The sequence below is a fragment of the Poecilia reticulata genome, linkage group LG4 (genome assembly GCF_000633615.1).
Source record: "Poecilia reticulata strain Guanapo linkage group LG4, Guppy_female_1.0+MT, whole genome shotgun sequence".
NCBI lineage: Eukaryota > Metazoa > Chordata > Actinopteri > Cyprinodontiformes > Poeciliidae > Poecilia > Poecilia reticulata.
In genome coordinates this window covers 13,080,445-13,101,635 of record NC_024334.1, presented here as the reverse complement: position 1 = coordinate 13,101,635, position 21,191 = coordinate 13,080,445, and the positions used below count along the sequence as shown (strand labels likewise).

Genomic DNA, 21,191 nt, shown 5'->3' with positions numbered 1-21,191 from the left:
TATCACGTTTTAACAAGATACGTATCACGTTTTAACAAGATACGTATCACGTTTTAACAAGATACGTATCACGTTTTAACAAGATACGTATCACGTTATAACGTGATAGCGCTCGATTTTTTTTTTCCTGCGTGATAGCAATGCGCTTCCGTAGAGTCCTGAGTTTTCCCATAGACATAAGAGTAAACCCTGCATTGGCTGCTCCGACGCAGGAAATACGGCGGCCATCTTGGAGCGGTCGTCCCTCCTACTTTGCTCAACCAAAACAACAGAAGATTACTAAGCCCTGAGGGAAATTGTTGTTCGGATCGATGGACTATTGATGTGAGGGCTTGACAGACACCATTTCACAAGTAATATGGACATATTATTGCGCATATATTGTGATTAGAATATTATATGTCCACCGGCGAGATACCAGCTAATATTAGCTACAGCGCTTGGTGTAATACCGGGTTCAGCCCCGCTATGAACGCTAACCGAGATTCAGTTCTTGTACGAAATTCTGTTCCCCCTGTGTCGGGAGCGCGCATTGCAGCCAGAGAGGCGGATCTCACCATTTTCAATCGATTTCTCGGTAAAAACTACTCATGTATTCATGTCAATGTTGTAACTTTCAGTTTAATCGGCAGCTATCAAAATAAAATAAATCAGTGATTCTTGAGAATAGGGACAAAACAGGTCCTATGGATAAAGCACAAAATTTGAATAAAATATACACAAAATATAATTTTTTCAAATATCCGACAAACCAGTGGTTCTTAACCTTTTTTGAGGTATCGAACCCACCAGTTTCATATGCGCATTCACTGAACCCTTCTGTAGTGATAAATAAAATCTGATTCACCCCCAAATGGTTTCATGACACAAAGACATATAGCTAACAACATCAGGCTGGTGTTGGATCTGATTAACTATGCAGATTTGTGCCATGATGACAGCCTTATATTATTTTTAGATTTCCGTAAAGCCTTTGACACCACTGAACATAATTTTATTTTTCAAACATTAGAGAAATTTGGTTTTGGCCCTTAACTTTTGTGCTGCAATCCAAACCAAGTATAAAAATGCTAATTGTTCAATCAAGCTTCACACTGGTACGTCTCCCAGATTTGATCTAAAGCGAGGTGTCAGGCAAGGTTGCCCAGTGCCCCCATACCTCTTTTTGATCTGCTCTCAATTACTTTCAGATTTCATTAAAATCAACCAGTTCAAAGGTATCTCTATTGCTGATAAAAAAAGATTATAATTAGTCAACTAGCCGACGATACCACTTTATTTTCAAAAGATGCTTCTCAGGTTTCTTTAGCAATTGATATAGTTGAGAAATTTTCCAGAGCCTCTGGACTCTACCTTAACATTAATAAATGTGAACTTTTAGCCCTTAAAAAGAGTAACACATCCTCCATTTATAATATTCCTGTAAAAGAATCTGTCACCTATCTCCGCATAATGATCAACAAAGATCAAAATTCTAGAAGTGCTCTGAACTTTAACCCTATTATAGAAAATGTACAAAAGAAACTAAATTATTGGCTTCAAAAAGATTTATCAATTCAAGGAAGAATTTTGTTAACAAAAGCAGAAGGCCTCTCCCGTTTAACTTATCCAGCTTTGTCTCTTTCTATAAACAAACAAACAACTGACATCATTGATAAAATGCTTTATAGATTTGTATGGAAAAATAGGATTCATTATATCAGGAAGTCAGTCTTAATGAACTGATTACAACTTGGTGGCCTCAATTTTCTTGATTTTTCAACCTTAAATAATACATTCAAAATAAACTGAATTAAACAATTTCTTAAAAATCCATCCTCAATCTGGAATTTTATACCTAACTTTTTATTCTCAAAACTTGGTGGCCTTAATTTTATTCTCCTTTGCAACTACAAAATTGAAAAACTTCCCATAAAACGATCTAATTTCCACAAACAAATGCTTATTTCCTGGTCTCTAATTTACAAGCATAATTTTTCATCCCATCGATATTATATTTGGAACAATGGAGACATTCTGTACAAACATAAATCTTTATTCTTGGAATATTGGTTTGAACATGGAATCATCTTGGTTCAGCAGCTTTTTAGTCCTGATGGTATCTTAATGTCTTATTCTGAACTTCTAGAAAGGTTTGGTCTCCCCATACCACCAAAGGAATATGCACTTGTTTTTGATGCCATCCTGTCTGGTGTTATGCTTCTTAAATCTTCTGTAACTTCTGTTCTGACTCCACCAGGTCTAGACCCTGCTGTCACTAATGTTGGTCAAATCTGTTTTTCCACAAGAAAGCGAAAGAACAACCGTGATGTACGTGTCTTATTCCAGAAGGACATCGTTTCTGTTACTAGTGTTATCTCTTATTGGAATAACTTTGCCCCCAACCCAGTTCAGGTTGGTTTCCCAGTCTAAATATTTAATTTTTAATAAGATCAAAGAAGTGTCTTTTAAGATAATCCATCGTTTTTATCCTTGCACGTTTTTCCTTCAACGATACAAAATAGACATTGACACAAATTGTTCATTCTGCCAACTCTATGGAGAAGATCTCTGTCACTTATTCTGGTCATGCTATTTCTCATGTATTTTCTGGCAAGATATTTGTACATTTATCATTTATTTCTCAAACAATTCTTGATGACTTTTCCCTCACTTATATAAATATGTTCTTATCCCACTAATATGTTCTTATCCCACTAATAAAACAAAACATTTTTATATTATCAACCTAATTTTATTAGTCGCAAAATATTATATACATAAATCGAAATTCTCAAATCAGAAACCTCGCTTTTCAGCCTTTAAAGAGGAATTCAAGCAATATATTACATCTCTCACGTATTCAAAAAATAGAAAAGCCATTAAGACAATGGACATGTGCTCTCACTTTAACATCTTTTTGAGTTAACTTTTTATTTGTATATTTGCTTTTCATTTTGTTTGTGCTTCATATGTAACACCCTGGCATTATTAATCCTCTCTGTTTTGTTACTTATTTGTATTAATTTTGCTATTTTGTAAACCACCTTATTGTCAATAAAAATAAAATAAAAAAAACTCCTTCAATCAGTGCTCCTTAGCATCTTTACATTTCCAAAACATTATTTGTCATATTTGCATACATAAGGTTGAAAAATAATTTTAAAAAATGAAGGGAAAATTAAAACCCATTTTGTCCCTATTCTCGAGAATCACTGAAATAAATAAACGGGGTCTTGTGTGGAGGTCTTTTTACGCTGTTTTGTGTTATTTTAAATGCGAAGAGAATCAATCTTTTTTCAACTTTTGTCTCTTAATCCTGACAAATAAAGGTCAGTCAACAAACACAGGTTTCCAACACGTAGTTTGCATTTATAATTTTTCATTTCTGATACAAATGAAAAATTTGTATCAGGCTTATAGCAGGGCACAAAAATAAAGACTTCCTGAATAGATCAGAATGCAGACTTTTTGTTAAATCCTGTTCTAATGTAAAATATGACAGATTACTGGATTAAGGAAATGTCTAGTATGCAGGCACGTGCAGAGGGGTGCTTGAGCACCTGCCCCTTTAGCTCCTTGCCCCCAAGTGCCCTTTTGGTCCAATTTTTTTTTGGTGTTATTTCCTAAGCCCTCTTCTGACACATAACATGTACTAAAATTATTATATATTTTTTTTTGTATTTTTCAAGAAAAACAACATAACCCCTACCCCTGCTCCTCCCGTCACCTTTGACCTTTTGCCCGTGATGCACGACACAATTGCCTCTCGCACAGTGAGAAAAGGCAGCTAGCTGCGGAGCTCGACGTAGCGAACGTTCCAGATTACAGAAAGGTTTTTGGTGAATTAAAAAGTTTTTGGTGAATAAAGTGGAGTAGACTAGCTACTTGTCAGATGACGGAAAACGTTGAACGTTTTATCGTTTCTGCTTCAGCACGGAGTAGTGATTTAAGCAGAGAGGTAATGAAATACAACAGACACTGACAGGCCTCTGCCTCTGCCTTTCTCTGAAGAACTACTGAGTGGGAGGAGACAGCCAGGTGAGGAAAAACTGTTCTTATCTATCGATTCAGTATTTTTATTATACAGACATTAGGCTGTTGCTGTTGTGCTGTTAGCTAGCTGCTAGCTAACGACTTTGCTAGTAAAGCAAGATAACTAAAAAGCTTTATTTGCACACATCAGAAATCTTTTGTTGCGATTTTAGGCCCTGCCCACGACGTTATGTGAGAATCACAAGCAAAACTTTGAGTCACAAATAAAATCTTAGAATAGCAAGAAATGATTTCTGACATGCACAAATAAGTTTGTTTTGCAAAAAAAAAAATTCACTTCATGAGACAAAGATGTGTGATTTTATTTTTGAAAAAGTTTTTTTAAGCAAAACTCAGTAGGCTTTTCTCATGGTGACATGCATTAACAATTAAATTTTTGCTTTTGTTTATTTTTCTTTTTTTCTGCAGTTCCACATTAATTATTATATTATTTAGTATTAATCATTATTTATTTGTATCATTATTATTCATTATCTGTATTTGTATATTTATATAAATATGTATTGATATTACTGAATAATTTATTAAATAAATTATGAACGGCTGTGTGCTTTGTAAAATGCTATGCTCATCATACATCAATATCAGAATATTCTATTCCTATTCTATTGTTTTCCCCACTAAGCATATTAAATATTCTGAACTATGTATCAATACAATTAAAAAACTTAAAAAATACAATTGTTTATAAATGTAGCTTTGATAACTGTTTGTATAAGGTTTCCAGTAACAAAAAAGCGTGTTATAATCGATTAAATGCGCTTTGTCATTGTGCCTGCCAAACATATAACGCTGAGTGGAGCAGTTGACTGTTCCAAGATGGCCGCCCTAAATCTTGTCAGCGACAATAGGTGTCAGGATGTGGGGTTGGTAGTGGTGAGGAGATGACGCTAGGCCCAGGTTATGACGGAAAAAACGATGAATTTAATGACAAAGAGGTACAACAAGGAACAACGGGGAAACAGCACGAGGACAACTGGCAGTACGGAGACAGGTGACATCAATGGACATTCAATTGACAAACTATTGACAAGGACCCGACGAAGAACACAGACAACAGGGGAGACTAAATACACACGGGGCAATCACGGGAACGAGACACACCTGGGAGACAATCAACGGGGAAAGACGCAGAGACAGGACTAACAGGGAACAGRATCACACAGAAACTAGAAAATAAACACATAGAAACACGGATCATGACAATAGGCGAGAGCGGTCCATGAGGTGCCTATTCCTATATTATGTCTATGAGTTTTCCTGTGTGTGGACTTACCTGGGTATGCTGGTCAGATAGGTGACTACATTAAGGAAATCTTCTTCTGGCACTTCATTGAAACCTGAGCACTCTGGGAAAGTGATGATGGGGGCACCGTCCTTTCCTCGCCCTCCTTCAGCACAAAAACACCCATGTAATATTTATTGCCCTTTTTAATCTTTGCTTTATTGCAGTTCATTGCCAAAAATCGTGCAACAATATCCAACAGAAATTACATGATGATGGTTCATTCCTAGCTGTGATTGTGTGAGAGGTAAAAGAGTGCTCCACAGTACTGACCACGTAAACAATTATTAACAGTCTATTCTTGGGCACTAACAGTATATACTCCTTTAAGCATGGAATATTAAATCAAAACTTCAGTCATTCAGAGTCTGATTAAATGGATCCTCTAAATTCTAAATATCTCAAATGATTTAGAAAACTGTTACTGAAATAAAACTGAAGTGAATTAGACTGGAGCCTAACTTTTTACCTTTTATCTAAGTTAAGTACAGTCCCCACCTGAATTTAATTAAACTAATAGGTACAAGCCTCCTATTGGATAATTACTGCAACGAGAGATTATTTTTCTGCTGGTAACAAGTTATTTAACCCCAGCTGATACAAACAACAGCTTCTCGTTTCTTAAACAGCCATGTAGAAAGATACATCCTGTGGTTATGGAGAGGATGTTTGTTTAAGAAGGAATCACTGGCATCAAGCTGAGTAAACATTTAAGGAGATGCAGAAATGACTAAACTTTTGTTTAGAACTGTCCAAAGTATGATTAAAGGCTGGAAGGATAGTGAGAAACCGTCGTCGTCTATGAAGAAGAAATGTGGTCTGAAAAATATCTTGTGATCAATGATCATTTGAATGTTTGAAGTTAAATCAAAGAAAAACAACTCCAATTAAATGTTAGTGTGTGACCTTAATATTGGTGGCTACATTTATAATACACTTTTTAAATGTCTTCTTTCATACTCCAAATTCTAACCGATTCAAATGAATGCTAAATAAAAAACACTGACTGTGCAACTATATTATGGATCATTTTTAGGTTAAAAGCTAGGAAGGGCAGACATCTCACTTCAATTTGTCACTTTAAAACTTGCACTTCCAGTGAAGGAGGGTGGAACCCTAACCCTGACATGTTGCAAGACGAATGGAGAGTCAGTCAGGTGGACTCACTTTAGCAGTAGTGCATAAGGTTTCCCTGAAAACAGCTCTGTTAATGTTTTGATGTCAGGTGATTACATATAATTTCTATTCTCTGTATTTATTAGTAGATGTAATGGACTATACCTGCTATTAGCATGTTATTTTCAAAAGGTTTCTTTGAACCTGACAAATGACCCTCATCAGAACACATTACCTGTTATTTTGATTATGACTGCATAACGGCAAAAACATATCCAACTTGTGAATTAATTAAGCAATTAAGCTGCTGTAAAGCTTATAGCGCAAAAACATCAACATTCTGAACAAAATAGATGCTGAAAGAGGAACGTTTGCAAAACACTGTATTTAGATGTTGAGAAAACTGAAAAGGAACCTCCTTTTCCTGGCAGAACCACAAACACTGCTGTGCCAGCTCTAACAGCACATCTGGAAACTCTGAGGGTGCCCAGACTAATTAGGGACGTGGAAGAATTTAGATTTCTAACCAGACTTAAAATTATAATGGAATGCTGGCCTACCAAATTCAGCTAAAGGACATCTAAAGCTGGGGATGCTGAATTCTAAAACACATGAAATGTATGTAATGGAGTGTAGAGCTACCATGTTGTACACACTTCCACCTGGAAGACAAATTATTAGCTGTAGAGGAGCATTTACAACCAGTTCTAGACTCACTGCTGTTTATTATGTATGTAAGTGGAAAACATTGGAAGTCAGCTTTATTTTATTTAATAAAAAATGCAAAGTACTAATCTAAAATTACATTTACTCAATCTAGAATATCCATACAACTGATTTCTTTTAAAATTAAGGACCTAATAAAAAGACTGCTATGATCCATAGCTATTTGGACTTTTAGTTTGATTTATGTTTCCGTTTTGATAATTTCCTTATTTATTTTCTTATACCTTATCATTTTTGGTTTTTCCTCTGTGTCAGTTTATTTATTATGGATTTGTTTCTTAGATTAGTGATTCTTCTGCTTATTGTTTATCTAGCCAAGTGAAAAAGTATGGTTTCATGGTGGCCACCAGAGGGCACTGTGTGTAAAGATGGAGTCCTTAAAAGGCCTTTGAATTGCCTTGTTGTTGAAAATGTGCTATATAAATAAAATTAACTTACCTACCTATCTTACCTTACTTATCTTACTTTGCAGGCTTGTTGCAGATGAAAAAGCTAAACGGAAAGAAGTACCTCTGTGCAGTTTCCTGTGACATAATCATGTGACTACTGATTTTCTGCTGTCTTAAAGAAGGTAAATAAACCCAGAATTTCATCTTTATTGCAAAAATAATGTTGATATTTTTTGAGAAATAAATAAGGAAGGGAAATTTGATGTTAGTCCCTTGCAGTTAGTGTTGGCCAAATGAAGCCTCGTGAAGCAATGAGGCTTCCCAGCTTATTGCTTCATTACATTTATTGCTCACTAGTGACATCTGCTCTTGTGCTAAAACTGTACCAGCCTGGTCACTCAAATACATTATGCTTAAAAAAATATTAGAACGCAGTAGTGTATGCCAATATGTCACAATAACCTTTGTATCAAACCCACGGAGGGTCTATTGAACACAATTTAATTTGTTGTGATTTGTACTTTGAAAGTTGGTGTAAAACACAGCTGAGGTTGTGTTTTCGTTTATATTATGGACTGATTTGACAATAACGATATTTGTTTTAGTGTCTTGGGAGTGCAGAGATTGTTGGGACAGACATAACGTTTTGTGTTTGGGATTTCCTGAAAAACTAAAATTCTTTTAGTTTTATTTTTTATGGTACTTCTTGTTATGATTCTTTATAGATACCTACAGACAAAAATTTCAACCTTTCTCAGTTATTGGAAGGTTACTGGAAGCTTACTGAAAGTTTCCTACAATTTCAGTTAGTCTACAGGTTTGCAAGTAGAATATAGCTGACACTGAGGGCCAGGAAAAGCAGAATATGTTTTAAAGTTCTGTTTATCATCTCCAGTCACTGTCATTTTTTAAAACTTCAATAAAGAACAACTGGACAGTTTGGGTCCTTTGACACGGTGCAGTGTCAATGCGAACCACACCAGCTGAAAATGTAACAAATGTTGCGATTTTGGTCCCCAATCCAATCAAGTCTAACAGACTATCAGAAGTGAAAACACCCTTGGGGGAATAAACAACAAAATATCTCTTTACGCTGATGATATTGATATTGCTGGAGCTGTCTGTCCTGCATGTACAGGACAGACATGCAGGAGTCGATGCCTAAGGGCATCAGGGAGTCGATGCCCGCTCCGGAGCGGGCATGACGTCATGCATTTAAAAGGCTTCTGTATAAAAAAAAGATGGCATTTGTCTCGTCTTGTCTATGCCAGTTCAGCCCTTAATGTCCCAAACAGCCTACACACAAAAATTGATCAAATACTCTTTGATTTCATTTGGGAAAAAAAGCCCCATCTCATTAGGAAGAATGTTATGATCAATAGACTAAGTTCAGGTGGTTTCAATGTGCTGGACTTTAATACCCTACATTCTACTTTCAAATTTAGGTGGATCCAAAGATATCTGAAAAATCCTACTTCAATGTGGCATTGGTTTCCTTCACAAGTCTTTAAATCCTTGGGTGGCGAAGACTTTTTGTTAAGATGTAACTTCAAAATAGAAAAGCTCCCTGTTAATTTATCTAGCTTCCATAAATAACTTCTTTTATCCTGGACATTAATTTATAAACATAACTTTTCCCCTCATAACTGTTTTATTTGGAATAACCAAAATATTTGCTTCAAGCATAAATCCTTATTCTTTGAGAATTGGGTGGATAATGATATTATATCTGTAAAACAATTGTTTAACGAGAATGGTCAACTGTTCTTTGTAAATATAACTTCCCTGTGACCCCTAAAGAATTTGTGGTTGTTTTCGATGCTATTCCAGCAGGTTTGAAATTTCTTATTTTAATCTCAGGTACACTGTAAAAAAAAAACGGCCTCAATTTACGGTAAAAAACTGGCAGCTGTGGTTGCCAGAATTTTACCGTCTTTATATGGTAAAATTCTGGCAACCAAAACTGCCAGTATTTTACCGTATTTCCCAAATACGGTAAAATACCATATTTCCTAAAATATGTTAAATAAAAAATTTAAATGTGGTTTTGCCATAGTAAATATGGCAAAACCACATTTTGCCATAGCATAGTATCTACTATGCTGAAGCATAGTAGATACTATGCTCAGGCATAGTATCTACTATGCTGAGGCATAGTAGATACTATGCTCAGGCATAGTATCTACTATGCTGAGGCATAGTATCTACTATGCTAAGGCATAGTATCTACATAAGTGAAAAACACGGCCAGACTGCATGATATATTGACATTTTATTGTAAAAAAAAAAAAAAAAACCTTATTACTTACTTATTACTTATTATTAATTACTGGTCACTGTTCTTACCAGAATTTTACCATAAAAATTATAGTACAACACACAAGGAAGTGTAACTTGTCAGCATTTCTATACAGAAAGTTATAAAGAAAATAAATTCAAATTAAACAAAAATACAGATTACGAGTAATCCACTTAAAGAAACAATTTCTATTTAACAATTCAGTTAAAAACAGAACCAATTCTATTTTCTGTCCAGTTTCCTCATGGTATTACTGAGATCTGGAAAACAAAACAAACAAAAAAAACTGCATGTGTCCACATAAAAGAGAACCTACTGTAGAAGAAAAACCGGTGATAAAAGGATTCTTGTTCTGGGTTGAGAGTCACAAGTCACTGAGTTCAGACTTTGCTCAGGATGGTTGTAGTCTTTCCAGTCACAGGTTGAAATTGAGACTCACATGTTGTCAATCGAGTGTTTCCTCTCTGCTGGAAAACAAACAAAGCAAAAGTTAGAAAGATGCACTATATGAACATCATATAAATGCACCATTCGCTTAAATGTCTGTTTCACCTTTGTTGACTTGCATATGGAGACTTCAACCAGGCGGTGTGATCATTTCTGACTGAAAAGTCAGTAGTTCTTAAATCTTTGTTTGTTGTTGACAGGTCTGATCCTCTCTGCAACCTGACAAAATACACAAACAAAAAACATAAATAAAAACAAATATAACTGTTTAGGCAATTTATGAAATAGATACTCACCATTTATCTGAGTCTCATGAAGGCCAATAAGTTGTCTTCAACCATTTATGTAAGTTACAATTCCTGCAAGCTAGCAGAAACAAAGCTGTAAATGTGTACACTTTTCATACAGGCAAACAAATGGATACACCTGAGACGATTTATGCTATGTTAGTTTTTCTCAGTCACTTTTGGTGCATTTCTCAAGTCATTGTTGGCATTTACAAATCAGTAAGCGCATTTCTCAAAACAATTTGTAGTAACAGCAAAAATAGCATTTGTTTGCTTGAAAAATTCTTAGTTCAGCTCTCAAAATTCTGTCAGTTAACATATCAGTGACTCAAAATAATAAGTTATAGTTTCTCTATGTACAGATAAGACTTACGATAAGAATTGATTAGTCATGGGAAGTGACTACAAAATTCACATTTACGCTTTTGCTGTAATTTATTGATGGACCATGTCATGGTGATTCAGAAAGAAAAAGACAGAAATGCAGAGAACAAAAAAAGGAGAAAAGGAACCACAGGACAATCTCCTCATGGAAAACTGTACAGTGCTGTAGAAATTAAATCACATTTTAATTTCCATCGTCATGCTGACAAAGGTTCCTCAGTGGGGTTAAGGAATGAACAGTAGGGTGGGAGGACGTCCATCAGCATTATGTTGCAGCCATATCCTGATGTTGGACTGATGGAAACTGGCAGATGTCCTCAGCCTCTTCTGACTCTTCTTCTGCTTCCCTCCCAACTATTTCCTCCTCAGCCTCACTCCTCTTCTTCTCTCTGGCTTTTCACTATGTCCAGATACTTGTTCATCAGTTCTCAGAAATATAACATTGTGTTGTGTTCTGGCTATATAGACCAGTGGTTCCCAACCTTTTCATTACCGCAGACCGGTCAAGACTTGGAAGATTTTGCTGCGGCCCCGGGGGAAGACAGGGGGGTGGGGTGAACCGTCAGATAAGGCTTCTGCATGTTGGTGTTTATCACAGCCTGTGGGGTTTTCCCTGACTGGGAACGAGAATACAACCTGTTGAATGTGACAGGTAGCCTATCAGAAAGCGCGGTGACGTAAGAACAGAGGGSAATCCCAAACAGCTGAGACATCGCGCAACTGAGAGTCCGGTGGATATCGGAGATGATATGTGGAAATGTTTATTATTATATGTAAAGGTCACTATTATATATGTTTATTCAGTTAAAAATGTTATCTATGAAAAAACATATTCACCTCCAAATCATAGTGCAGCAAATAGAGCGGCTGCTCCCGTAGTCTTTTATCCACCGCCTTTTCTTTTTGTTACGTCTTTTATCTCTTAAAATGGCTCTGCATCCTGATATTGCTTCTACATCTTCATCCGTGTTTGGTTATTCTAAATTCCTGTATGCTATGTTGGGAGTTTTGTGGATTTTCTTCTGGAATCACGATGTTCGTGAGTGGAATCGGTTCGTGTGGTGTGCTGCTCCTGCCTTGGAGACACGAACCGATCGAACCTGTTGTACTTATCAGCTCTGTGGTCACAGAGGTTTGAAGAATCAGCCGACAATTCTTAAATCTTTCCGTAAGACTCACAAGCTCTACTCGTCTCCTCTCGACCACTGTCTCTCCTGTCTCTTCTCTGGGCCTTTTCCCCTTTGCAAAGAAACTTTCCAAAGACATCGGATCTGTTTCTTACTCATTTTGCTGTTTGTGGGCTCGGTGTTGGCGCGCAAGTAACCGAGAGAATCCGGTTAAAGGTTTTTCAAAATAAAAGATCCTCCAGACTAAAACAGAAATATTTAATTATTTCTTGCGCAGCCCGGTACCAATTGGTACACGGACCGGGGGTTGGGGACCACTGATATAGACCATATTGTTGCCAACTGATGGTTCACAAGATGCACCTTCAATCTGTTTCCAAACTGGTTGATCGTTGGATGAGCTAATGGTTCATACATTGACCTGGTAGAGAAACTCAGGACTCACTTGGGAGCAATTTACCAATTCAGGACAGATTTAGAAAAGAACCAATTATAAATTAATTAAAATATGATTGACATTATGACAACTTTAAGACTTATGCATGTTAAGACTTACACAATGAACTTATGCTGTTTTGGAAGTTGAGAATTCAACACAGACACGTTTAACATATTTTGATCAACACGATTAAAGCAAATTACAAATGGGGAAAAGCAGAGAAGTGCACATAATCAGCTACATGATGTACAAAAGCAAAACTTGCAAAAGGAATGAGAAACTCATTTTTTTGATGTGCAGAAGTGACACAGTAATTTGAAGATTGAACAGGTAGCTTTACGAATTTCAATTCTGTTCTGAGAAATGCGCCCAAACTGAGAAAAACTGTAAAATATTAATATTTAAATTCTCTTATCTTAAAATCCTTCAACTGTCATGGACCCAGTGACTTTAGTGCAAGTATTTTGGGGGTGAGAGTCAAGAGGTCAAAGGAAAATATTAAATATTAKCTCTGATGCCAAGCTTTATACTTCCAAGTATTACCAAAGTATTGAAACTAAAGCTAACGTTCTTCACAGATTTAACTTGCATGCATGAACATTTCACGCTCAAACTAATTCAAATTAATTACTGAACCAAACTTGGAAAAAGTTGCTTCTGCCATTAACAATAACTTTAAGCACATGCAGTCTGAAGTAAACCAGAAATATAATTTATGCAGTTGTTCCTACAGAAACATTAATGAAAGTGTTGCAACTGAGAAAATTAAATGTTCCATATAGTAAAAATATCTAGCTGCAGTGCATGTACATAAACAGGATGGCTCAGAAATGACACATTTCTGTATCAGTTGGTTAAAGTTATCTAACTTCAGTTAAAACCGTGAAAGGAGCTCACCTGTGATGCAGAGATGTGTTTCCTTCTCCTCCTCCTGAACGTGCAAAATACCAGAAGCTTGATTTCAAAGACAGTAGCCGCATTCTGACAAGGACCAGGCCTACTGGGCTCTCAGCACCCTGAGCTAGCACCTGCTAGTTAGCAGCCTTAGCTAGCRCACTGTGACTTTACTGTGTTGAGTTCAGGACACCACAGTTTCCTGAGCCACACTCAACTACAGGAACAGAGTTAAAAGAAACTTGCTGCTGATGCTGAAGGATCAAGCAGCAATACAAACTAGATAATTATTTGTTTACATGACAAATAACAATCTCCATTTACTGTAAACCCTGCTGTTTATCACAATAACAAAATGAAAACCTCTCTAGACTACTCTCTACTAATAGCACAATATATAAAACCAAATGTGGGATTTATGAAACTTCAATGAAGGGTGACTTCACAACTTTTATGATTTTGGATAACACTAGAATTGTTATTTATTGAAGTTTCACAAATCAGATAAAGGTTTCACAAATCCCACACTTAGTTTTAAATATTCTGATATGAGTTGAGAATAATCTAGTCCAGATTTGAAGAGTCTAGGTGTTGCAGTTTTTTAGCTAGAGTAAATTAAAGACGCCGATGGTAGTGAAAAATTAGGTGGAATTGCCCTTTAGCCATTTCCCAAATTGGAAGCAGCAACTGGAAACCAACTTCAGCTTCATCCAAGCAAGAGATGCTAACATACAATTATCTTAATGTATAAGAAATCTATGGTCGGCATAAAATTAATCTCAAATGCATCATTTAATCAAATATTCTCATAAATGATGGTGGCATTGGCTGTAGGAGTTTGCTTTGCAATCGGTGGGTTGCCAGATCGATGCCTGGTCTACTGCTGAGATTTCAGTTTGGTGTATTAAAGGCATTCTTTGAAAAGAAAGCAAAATATCACCTTCATTCTGTTCTTTGTAAAAAATTACTTTTGCAGTCTTGTTTATGGTTTTACATTGTAGATATAAATATCAGCAACATTTTTAATTTTGGCTGATTAGTACTGTTTTGGGTAATTAACTGCTGGCAATATTACAATATTTTTCTATGAACTTTACAATTACTTATATTTTTACAATATATTTCTGTATTTTCTACATTCATGACTGTCAAAATTACTTAGGATAAATGTTTATTGAGTTATGATAATTCCATGTATTTTCTACGGTAATACAATGCTTTGGAGTGTATAAGAACAAATAGCCTTATAACCTTTCCTAGATTTATTGGTGGCAACATTTACTTCACTAAGATAATGAATAAGTTACTTTCTTTATGGTATTGCACACCATATCAGAGTGGGACAGAGAAGATTAATGATCTACCTGAAAGTAAGGCAAACTGCCGATGAAGCTGCTCTATGATGTCCACAGCCAGAAGGGGCCTGATCTCCTGTTGCATGATTTCATCTGAAACAAAAGACACCGATCACATAACTGACGAGCAATGACAGTTGCATGGGTGAGTTTATTTAGTCAAAGTTCATGTTCAGTATGGAGGGCTTGAAGACAAGTTACCAAACAAGTAAACTGAAAAAAAAACAGCACTTATTACTGATGACAACAAAATATTTTTCACACTGCACTGTTTTAAATCATCCCCAGATATAATCCAGCATCAGCTCAGAAAACAGAGATCTCAGACAGTGTGTATAATAAATCAAGTATTGGGAAAGCATAAAAAATAGGTCAACACTTCTGGGGTCTCGTGCATAAAGCGTGTGTGCGCACAAAAAATGTGCTGCGTGTATAAAAATGTACTTTTGCGTCAAATTTTTGCCAGCGTGAAAATGTGCGGCAGCCATGTAAACTTTTTCTGTAACAATATCAAACTACAAAACTCACCTAAATGCACTGAAACCTGACTCCATTCAGTTATTTAGACCTGGAAGCATCAAATCCGATTTTTTTTTCATGGTTTTATTTTTTTTATAACTTAAAAGTTAACGAAAAAAAAACATGATTTGATTTAAAGGTAACAGGAAAGAATTTTTCATTATTATCTTTAATTATTTTTATTTGTTGTTGACTTTCAGGGCACTGTGATGGACTGATGGCCTGTCCAGGGTGAACCCTGCCTCTCATCTGATGGCTGCTGGAGATGGGCACCACCAGCCCCCCTCACCATCCTGTAAGGATCAGTGTGTTCAGATCATGGATGGAAAGATTTTAAGGTAGCTTGTCTCCTTAAGTCCACATTTAAAACAGCTTCATAGTTAATGCCAACATCAACTGATTCTATGACATTGCTGACTTTTTTTTTTTCTACTTCCAACATAAACAGGCAAAGAAGACACCCAGAAATGTTTTTCCACCCCAGGCATCCGGTCCCAGTCATCATCAGTTCTTATGATGTCACATACATGGCGAGTCCACGTCTAAAAATTTTAAGTATTATTTTTTTATTTGCCATTTTTCTGTTCTCTTTAAATACAAATACTTTCTCTGTTTAATTGCTCTATTGTTTTTTTTTTTTTTAGGTTCCTGTAAGGTGCAGTGAACGGGAATGTTCTGTCGTTGATCCTCACTTTCATGTTTTATTGTCACACTTTAATTTTCATGTTCATGTGTTCACTTTTGATGTGTAAACTTTACATTTATGTAAAGTTCCTAAAGTTGTGAGTAAAATTGGACAATTTTAAAATGTTGGTAATAAAACAGAATATTTGAATTACCTTGAACATCTTGTGTAATTAATCTTTCCATGTAATTGTAGTCTAAAACAATGTTAGTACTCTAGTGTAGTTATGCGTGTCATTTACAAAATAGGTACGTAGTAATAAAGACTTTCACGAGTAATTAAAATTGTAGTTTATTATCAATAGCAGGAAATCAAAAATAAAAATTAAGTGTAATTTAAATACATTACTAATATATTATTAGTGTATTTAAAATATATTTAAAGTATATTAAAAATATATTTTTAATATAATTCTGAGAGAATTATTACACTCAAAATATAATTATATCAAAATATAATAATAAAGCTCTGAAATATATTTAAAATGTATACTTTAAGTACACTAAGTACACTTGAAGTTGTTCCAAAAAAGTACGTATAATATACTAAAATATACTACGAGTTGTAATTTAATACTATTTAAATACTACTAAAGTGTACTAGGCACAAAATTAGTTGTTCCAAAATAGTACAGTTTAAGTACTTCGATAAAAGTATTTTCACCTGGGTGTTCCTCCCTGAGGCCCTGGTATTTCTCCAATTTCTCATGCTCCTTTTTCCTGATGTTGTAGTCACTTGGGATTGCTACATCCACCACAACGGCTTTCCTCTGTTCTTTATCCACCACCACAATGTCCGGTTGGTTCGCCATTACCATCTTGTCTGTCTGGATCTGGAAGTCCCACAGGATCTTAGCTCGGTCATTCTCCACCACTTTTGGGGGTGTTCCCCACTTTGATCTCGGGGCTTCCAGTCCATATTCTGCACAGATGTTCCTGTACACTATGCCCGCCACTTGGTTATGTCGTTCCATGTACGCTTTTTCTGCCAGCATCTTGCACCCTGCTATTATGTGCTGGACTGTCTCAGGGGCCTCCTTGCACAACCTACACCTTGGGTCTTGTCTAGTGTGGTAGATCTGAGCCTCTATTGCTCGGGTGTTTAGGGCCTGTTCCTGGGCGGCCAGGATGAGAGCCTCTGTGCTGTCCTTGAGTCCAGCTTTCTCCAGCCATTGGTAGGTTTTCCTGACATCAGCCACTTCAGTTATTTGTCGGTGGTACATCCCATGTAGGGGCTTGTCCCCCCATGATGGTACTTCCAGCACCTTGTCTTCTGTTCCCCATTGCCTGAGACATTCGCTGAGCACATCGTCCGTTGAGGCTTTGTCCTTGATGTATTTATGGATCTTGGATGTTTCATCCTGGACAGTGGCTCTCACACTCACTAGTCCTCTGCCTCCTTCCTTACGGCTCGTGTACAGTCTCAGGGTGCTGGATTTGGGGTGGTATCCTCCATGCATGGTTAGTAGCTTCCTAGTCTTAACATCCGTGGCCTTCATCTCTTCCATTTGCCAGCTAATTATTCCGGCAGGAATAATTAGCTGGCAAATATCTCCTCTAGATGCTGACCAGGAGGAAGTTGTGAGGCTTCAGACCCCAATAGGTGAAGTGCTGATGGGGTCTCATAATTTAAGTGGAGTCAATTAATGTCATTGTCCTGTCAGTGGTTTTTATCACTGCTGAGAAAAAGTTAGATATGTTCATTTGCTTGATTAATGTGTGACGGGATCCGGATTTTCTGTCCAACTTGTTAAATATTAATTAAACCACATAAAAATTAAATTTAACAGAAAAACCCATGTTAATATTATTTAGACATTGACGGATAAAAATAGAATATGATGAATTATTTTTTATGCCGTTAGTCAAAATGATGAACACTAAAAAAGTCTAGTGTGACCTCTGGTTGATATTTATTTTTTATAAAGACCTGATTACATTTGTACAAGGCCTTGTACAAATGTTTGCCTGATGCTGTCATGTTTATGTGGACACAAATCTCTGATCTCTATGCTAAACAAGTAAAAAGATATGTAGCTCAGAAGTCAAAAGATGGTTCAACACGATATTAGCAAGCTGTACACGTTAAAAATCAGGCAAATTTGGAGAATAGGTTGAGGAAAAAATAAAATAAAAGACTGGTCAGGTGGAGTATCCAGGAAATTTGCAGGAGTAAAAGGTATAAATTGTTATGCAACAGGAGCCAGGCACTCACAGATAGAGTGTTCCTCTTGTTGGAACAGCAAAGCAAAAAGCAGAAGAGTAGATTGGTGACTATTTCAAGACATAACAGAAAGTCTGTGTTTAGGAACTCACCAGGAGACAGAGTAAATGAAAACTTTGTGAAGGCCAATCGTTACTCAGGGATGAATTTGAGAGAAACCCTGAACAAAAGGAAGTTAATGTGAATACTAATATAAGCATGTATTAAATATAATATTAACAAAAAGTTGCTGGTATTTTTGTATACTTGGCAATTACACCTAATAAAGACTGTAGATTTGCCAGTCGATAAGCCGCAGATACAGAAAGATATGCGTGAGGTTCTAATTTACCTCAAAATAATTCCACACATCTCAGTGGCAGTGACCTGTTTTGTGACTAATCAAATGACATTTGCTTATAAAAGTCAACTTGGCCTCAAGAAGAACAAGGGGGCCTTGAACACCACATCAGTCAGTAAAAAGGGCTTCCATAAAAACAGAATGTTAAATGGGAAAGAGGTGTGGGAAATTTTAAAAAGCAAGCAGACATGTCAGATGGATGGCGTTCGCTTTTTCTTTAATGCTCTTGCATGCTTTCCTATATGGCATAACATAACAAAACTGCAAGAAAAACTTCCAGCATTGGCTCAAACTCTAAGCTTTAGTACCCTGAACAGGAAACATGGTTACACTTATTTTATTCTGTTAGGTGAAAAAAAATCATATCAAGATGTCTGAAACCACAATGTGTGAACTTTACCTATAACATTTTTTACTCTCTTTGTGTTATCACCTCTGCAAACGAGTAAATCCACAGAGAACAAACTCCTCTTCCATAAGATGATTCAAAGATCAAATATCCAACCCTGGTCCATCAAAAGCAGCCGTGTCTTCATCACCATCAACATCATCAAAACCATTTTGAATATCCAGATGTACAAATCTTAGTCTCCCTCGGCCTCCTGTCACATTTAACAAACTTGCAACAAAACAGTGCCATACATATGCAGCTGGGGCTGTTACATGTGCTTGTGGTCAGTTTTTCCAGATCCAGCTGTGGAACAGCTCTACTTTGAGCTGCAAGCAGCCAATGAGCTGCTGAAAGAGAGCTGGGCAGGCGCTCATGTAAAAACAAAACAAAAAAAACTGAAAAGTGTGTGTGTGAGAGAGAGAAAGATAATCAGAGAGAGAAGAAAGAGAATCCAGAGTCATATGTTTGATTTTTGCAGACTATGATGTTTCACTTGGTATTTGCCATCTGGCCTGTGTTGTTGCTGTCTGTGTATGCAGGATTTTCTGATGTTTGGGTCATCCTGGACTGCCATTGGTAAGCTTTTATGGTCTGGAATTCTTTCCTAATAAATTTCTTTACAAGTAAAGAGTGTACCAAGGAAAAATGTGCTATTTCAGTTAACTGAAAGATTTTGACTTAGCAACCACATTTTATTTCTCCTCATACATTCATTTAATTTAACTAAGATGACCAACACTTTCCCAAAAGTTGGCACAGTGAAGCTTTTATGTCCAATCACTGTCTTCCATTTATCTAAGGCTGGAATGTTGGAGGCAACAGGTACAGAAAAAAAACCTAATGCTGTAATTCCTCTCCCTGGCAACACTCTCCAGCTCACTCCAAGAAATCCCAAAGTGTTCCCAGACCAGAAAAAATATGCCTTTCACCTCGTTCAAAACTTGGCCTCTTCTATGAAGGAAGATCATTTTGGTGACTTGAGTCCAGGATCTTGTTCTCTCAGTAATGACCCATGAGGCATGGCGAGACATAATGAGAGGAATAGAATCTGATAAATCAAGAGCCTTATTGTTTGGCTCAGTTCTTTATACAAAACAACAAACTGTTACAGCAAACAGAGTTCAAACTGTCTGTCCATCCCCAACAGGACACCAAGATCATTCAGCTGATTCACATGAAGCAGAGACTGAGCACAAATTCTATCTATATTTCATTATACAGGACCTTCTCAAATAATTAGCATACTGTGATAAAGTTCATTATTTTCCATAATGTAATGATAAAAATTAAACTCATATATTTTAAATTCATTGCACACCAACTGAAATATTTCAGGTCTTTTATTGTTTTAATACTGGCGATTTTGGCATACAGCTCATGAAAACCCAAAATCCCTGTCTCAAAAAATTAGCATATAATGAAAAGGTTCTCTGAACGAGCAGTTAACCTCATCATCTAAATCAACGAAGTAACTAACTGAGTAACAAAGTAACTGCAAAAGATTCCTGAGGCTTTTAAAAACTCCCAGCCTGGTTCATTACTCAAAACCGCAATCATGGGTAAGACTGCCGACCTGACCACTGTCCAGAAGGCCATCATTGATGCCCTCAAGCAAGAGGGTAACACACAGAAAGACATTTCTGAATGATTAGGCTGTTCCCAGAGTGCTGTATCAAGGCACCTCAGTGGGAAGTCTGTGGGAAAGAAAAAGTTGTGGCAGGAAACGCTGCACGAGAAGAGGTGACCGGACCCTGAGAAAGATTGTGGAGAAGGACTGATTCCAGACCTTGGGGGACCTGCAGAAGCAGTGGACTGACTCTGGAGTAGAAACATCCAGAGCCACCGTGCACAGGCGTGTGCAGGAAAGGGGCTACAGGTGCTGCATTCCCCAGGTCAAGCCACTTTTGAACCAGAAACAGCCGCAGAAGCGTCTGACCTGGGCTACAGAAAAACAGCATTGGACTGTTGCTCAGTGGTCCAAAGTACTTTTTTCGGATGAAAGCAAATTTTGCATGTCATTCAGAAATCAAGGTGCCAGAGTCTGGAGGAAGACTGGAGAGAAGGAAATGCCAAAATGCCAGAAGYCCAGTGTCAAGTACCCACAGTCAGTGATGGTCTGGGGAGCCATGTCAGCTGCTGGTGTTGGTCCACTGTGTTTCATCAAGGGCAGGTCAATGCAGCTATCTATCAGGAGATTTTGGAGCCCTTCATGCTTCCATCTGCTGAAAAGCTTTATGGAGATGAAGATTT

General features: G+C 36.8%; 1 protein-coding gene and 1 long non-coding RNA gene across 7 annotated transcripts in view; both read right to left on the bottom strand.

Annotated features, from left to right (window-relative positions):
- The window catches only part of mcf2l2 (MCF.2 cell line derived transforming sequence-like 2), a 182,136-nt gene that overhangs the window by 143,209 nt on the left and 17,736 nt on the right, over positions 1-21,191 (bottom strand). For 4 of the 5 annotated variants that reach the window (XM_017304428.1, XM_017304431.1, XM_008407840.2 and 1 more), the window contains exons 2-3: positions 14,793-14,876; positions 5,312-5,426 (exon numbers count right to left, since the gene is read on the bottom strand). In XM_017304428.1, the coding sequence (XP_017159917.1) occupies positions 5,312-5,426; positions 14,793-14,876 (199 nt within the window). Of the gene's footprint in view, positions 1-5,311; positions 5,427-14,792; positions 14,877-18,983; positions 19,162-21,191 lie in introns of those variants that run through there. The other variant, XM_017304430.1, reaches the window with a different exon arrangement.
- LOC103464034 (uncharacterized) lies at positions 10,087-11,131 on the bottom strand. Of its 2 annotated transcripts, none has more exons than XR_533580.2 (3): positions 10,594-11,131; positions 10,403-10,516; positions 10,087-10,317 (listed from the first exon to the last, which is right to left on the bottom strand). It is a non-coding gene; the product is annotated as an uncharacterized LOC103464034 (long non-coding RNA). The 2 variants fall into 2 exon arrangements; XR_001776544.1 differs by having other exon boundaries at positions 10,087-10,314.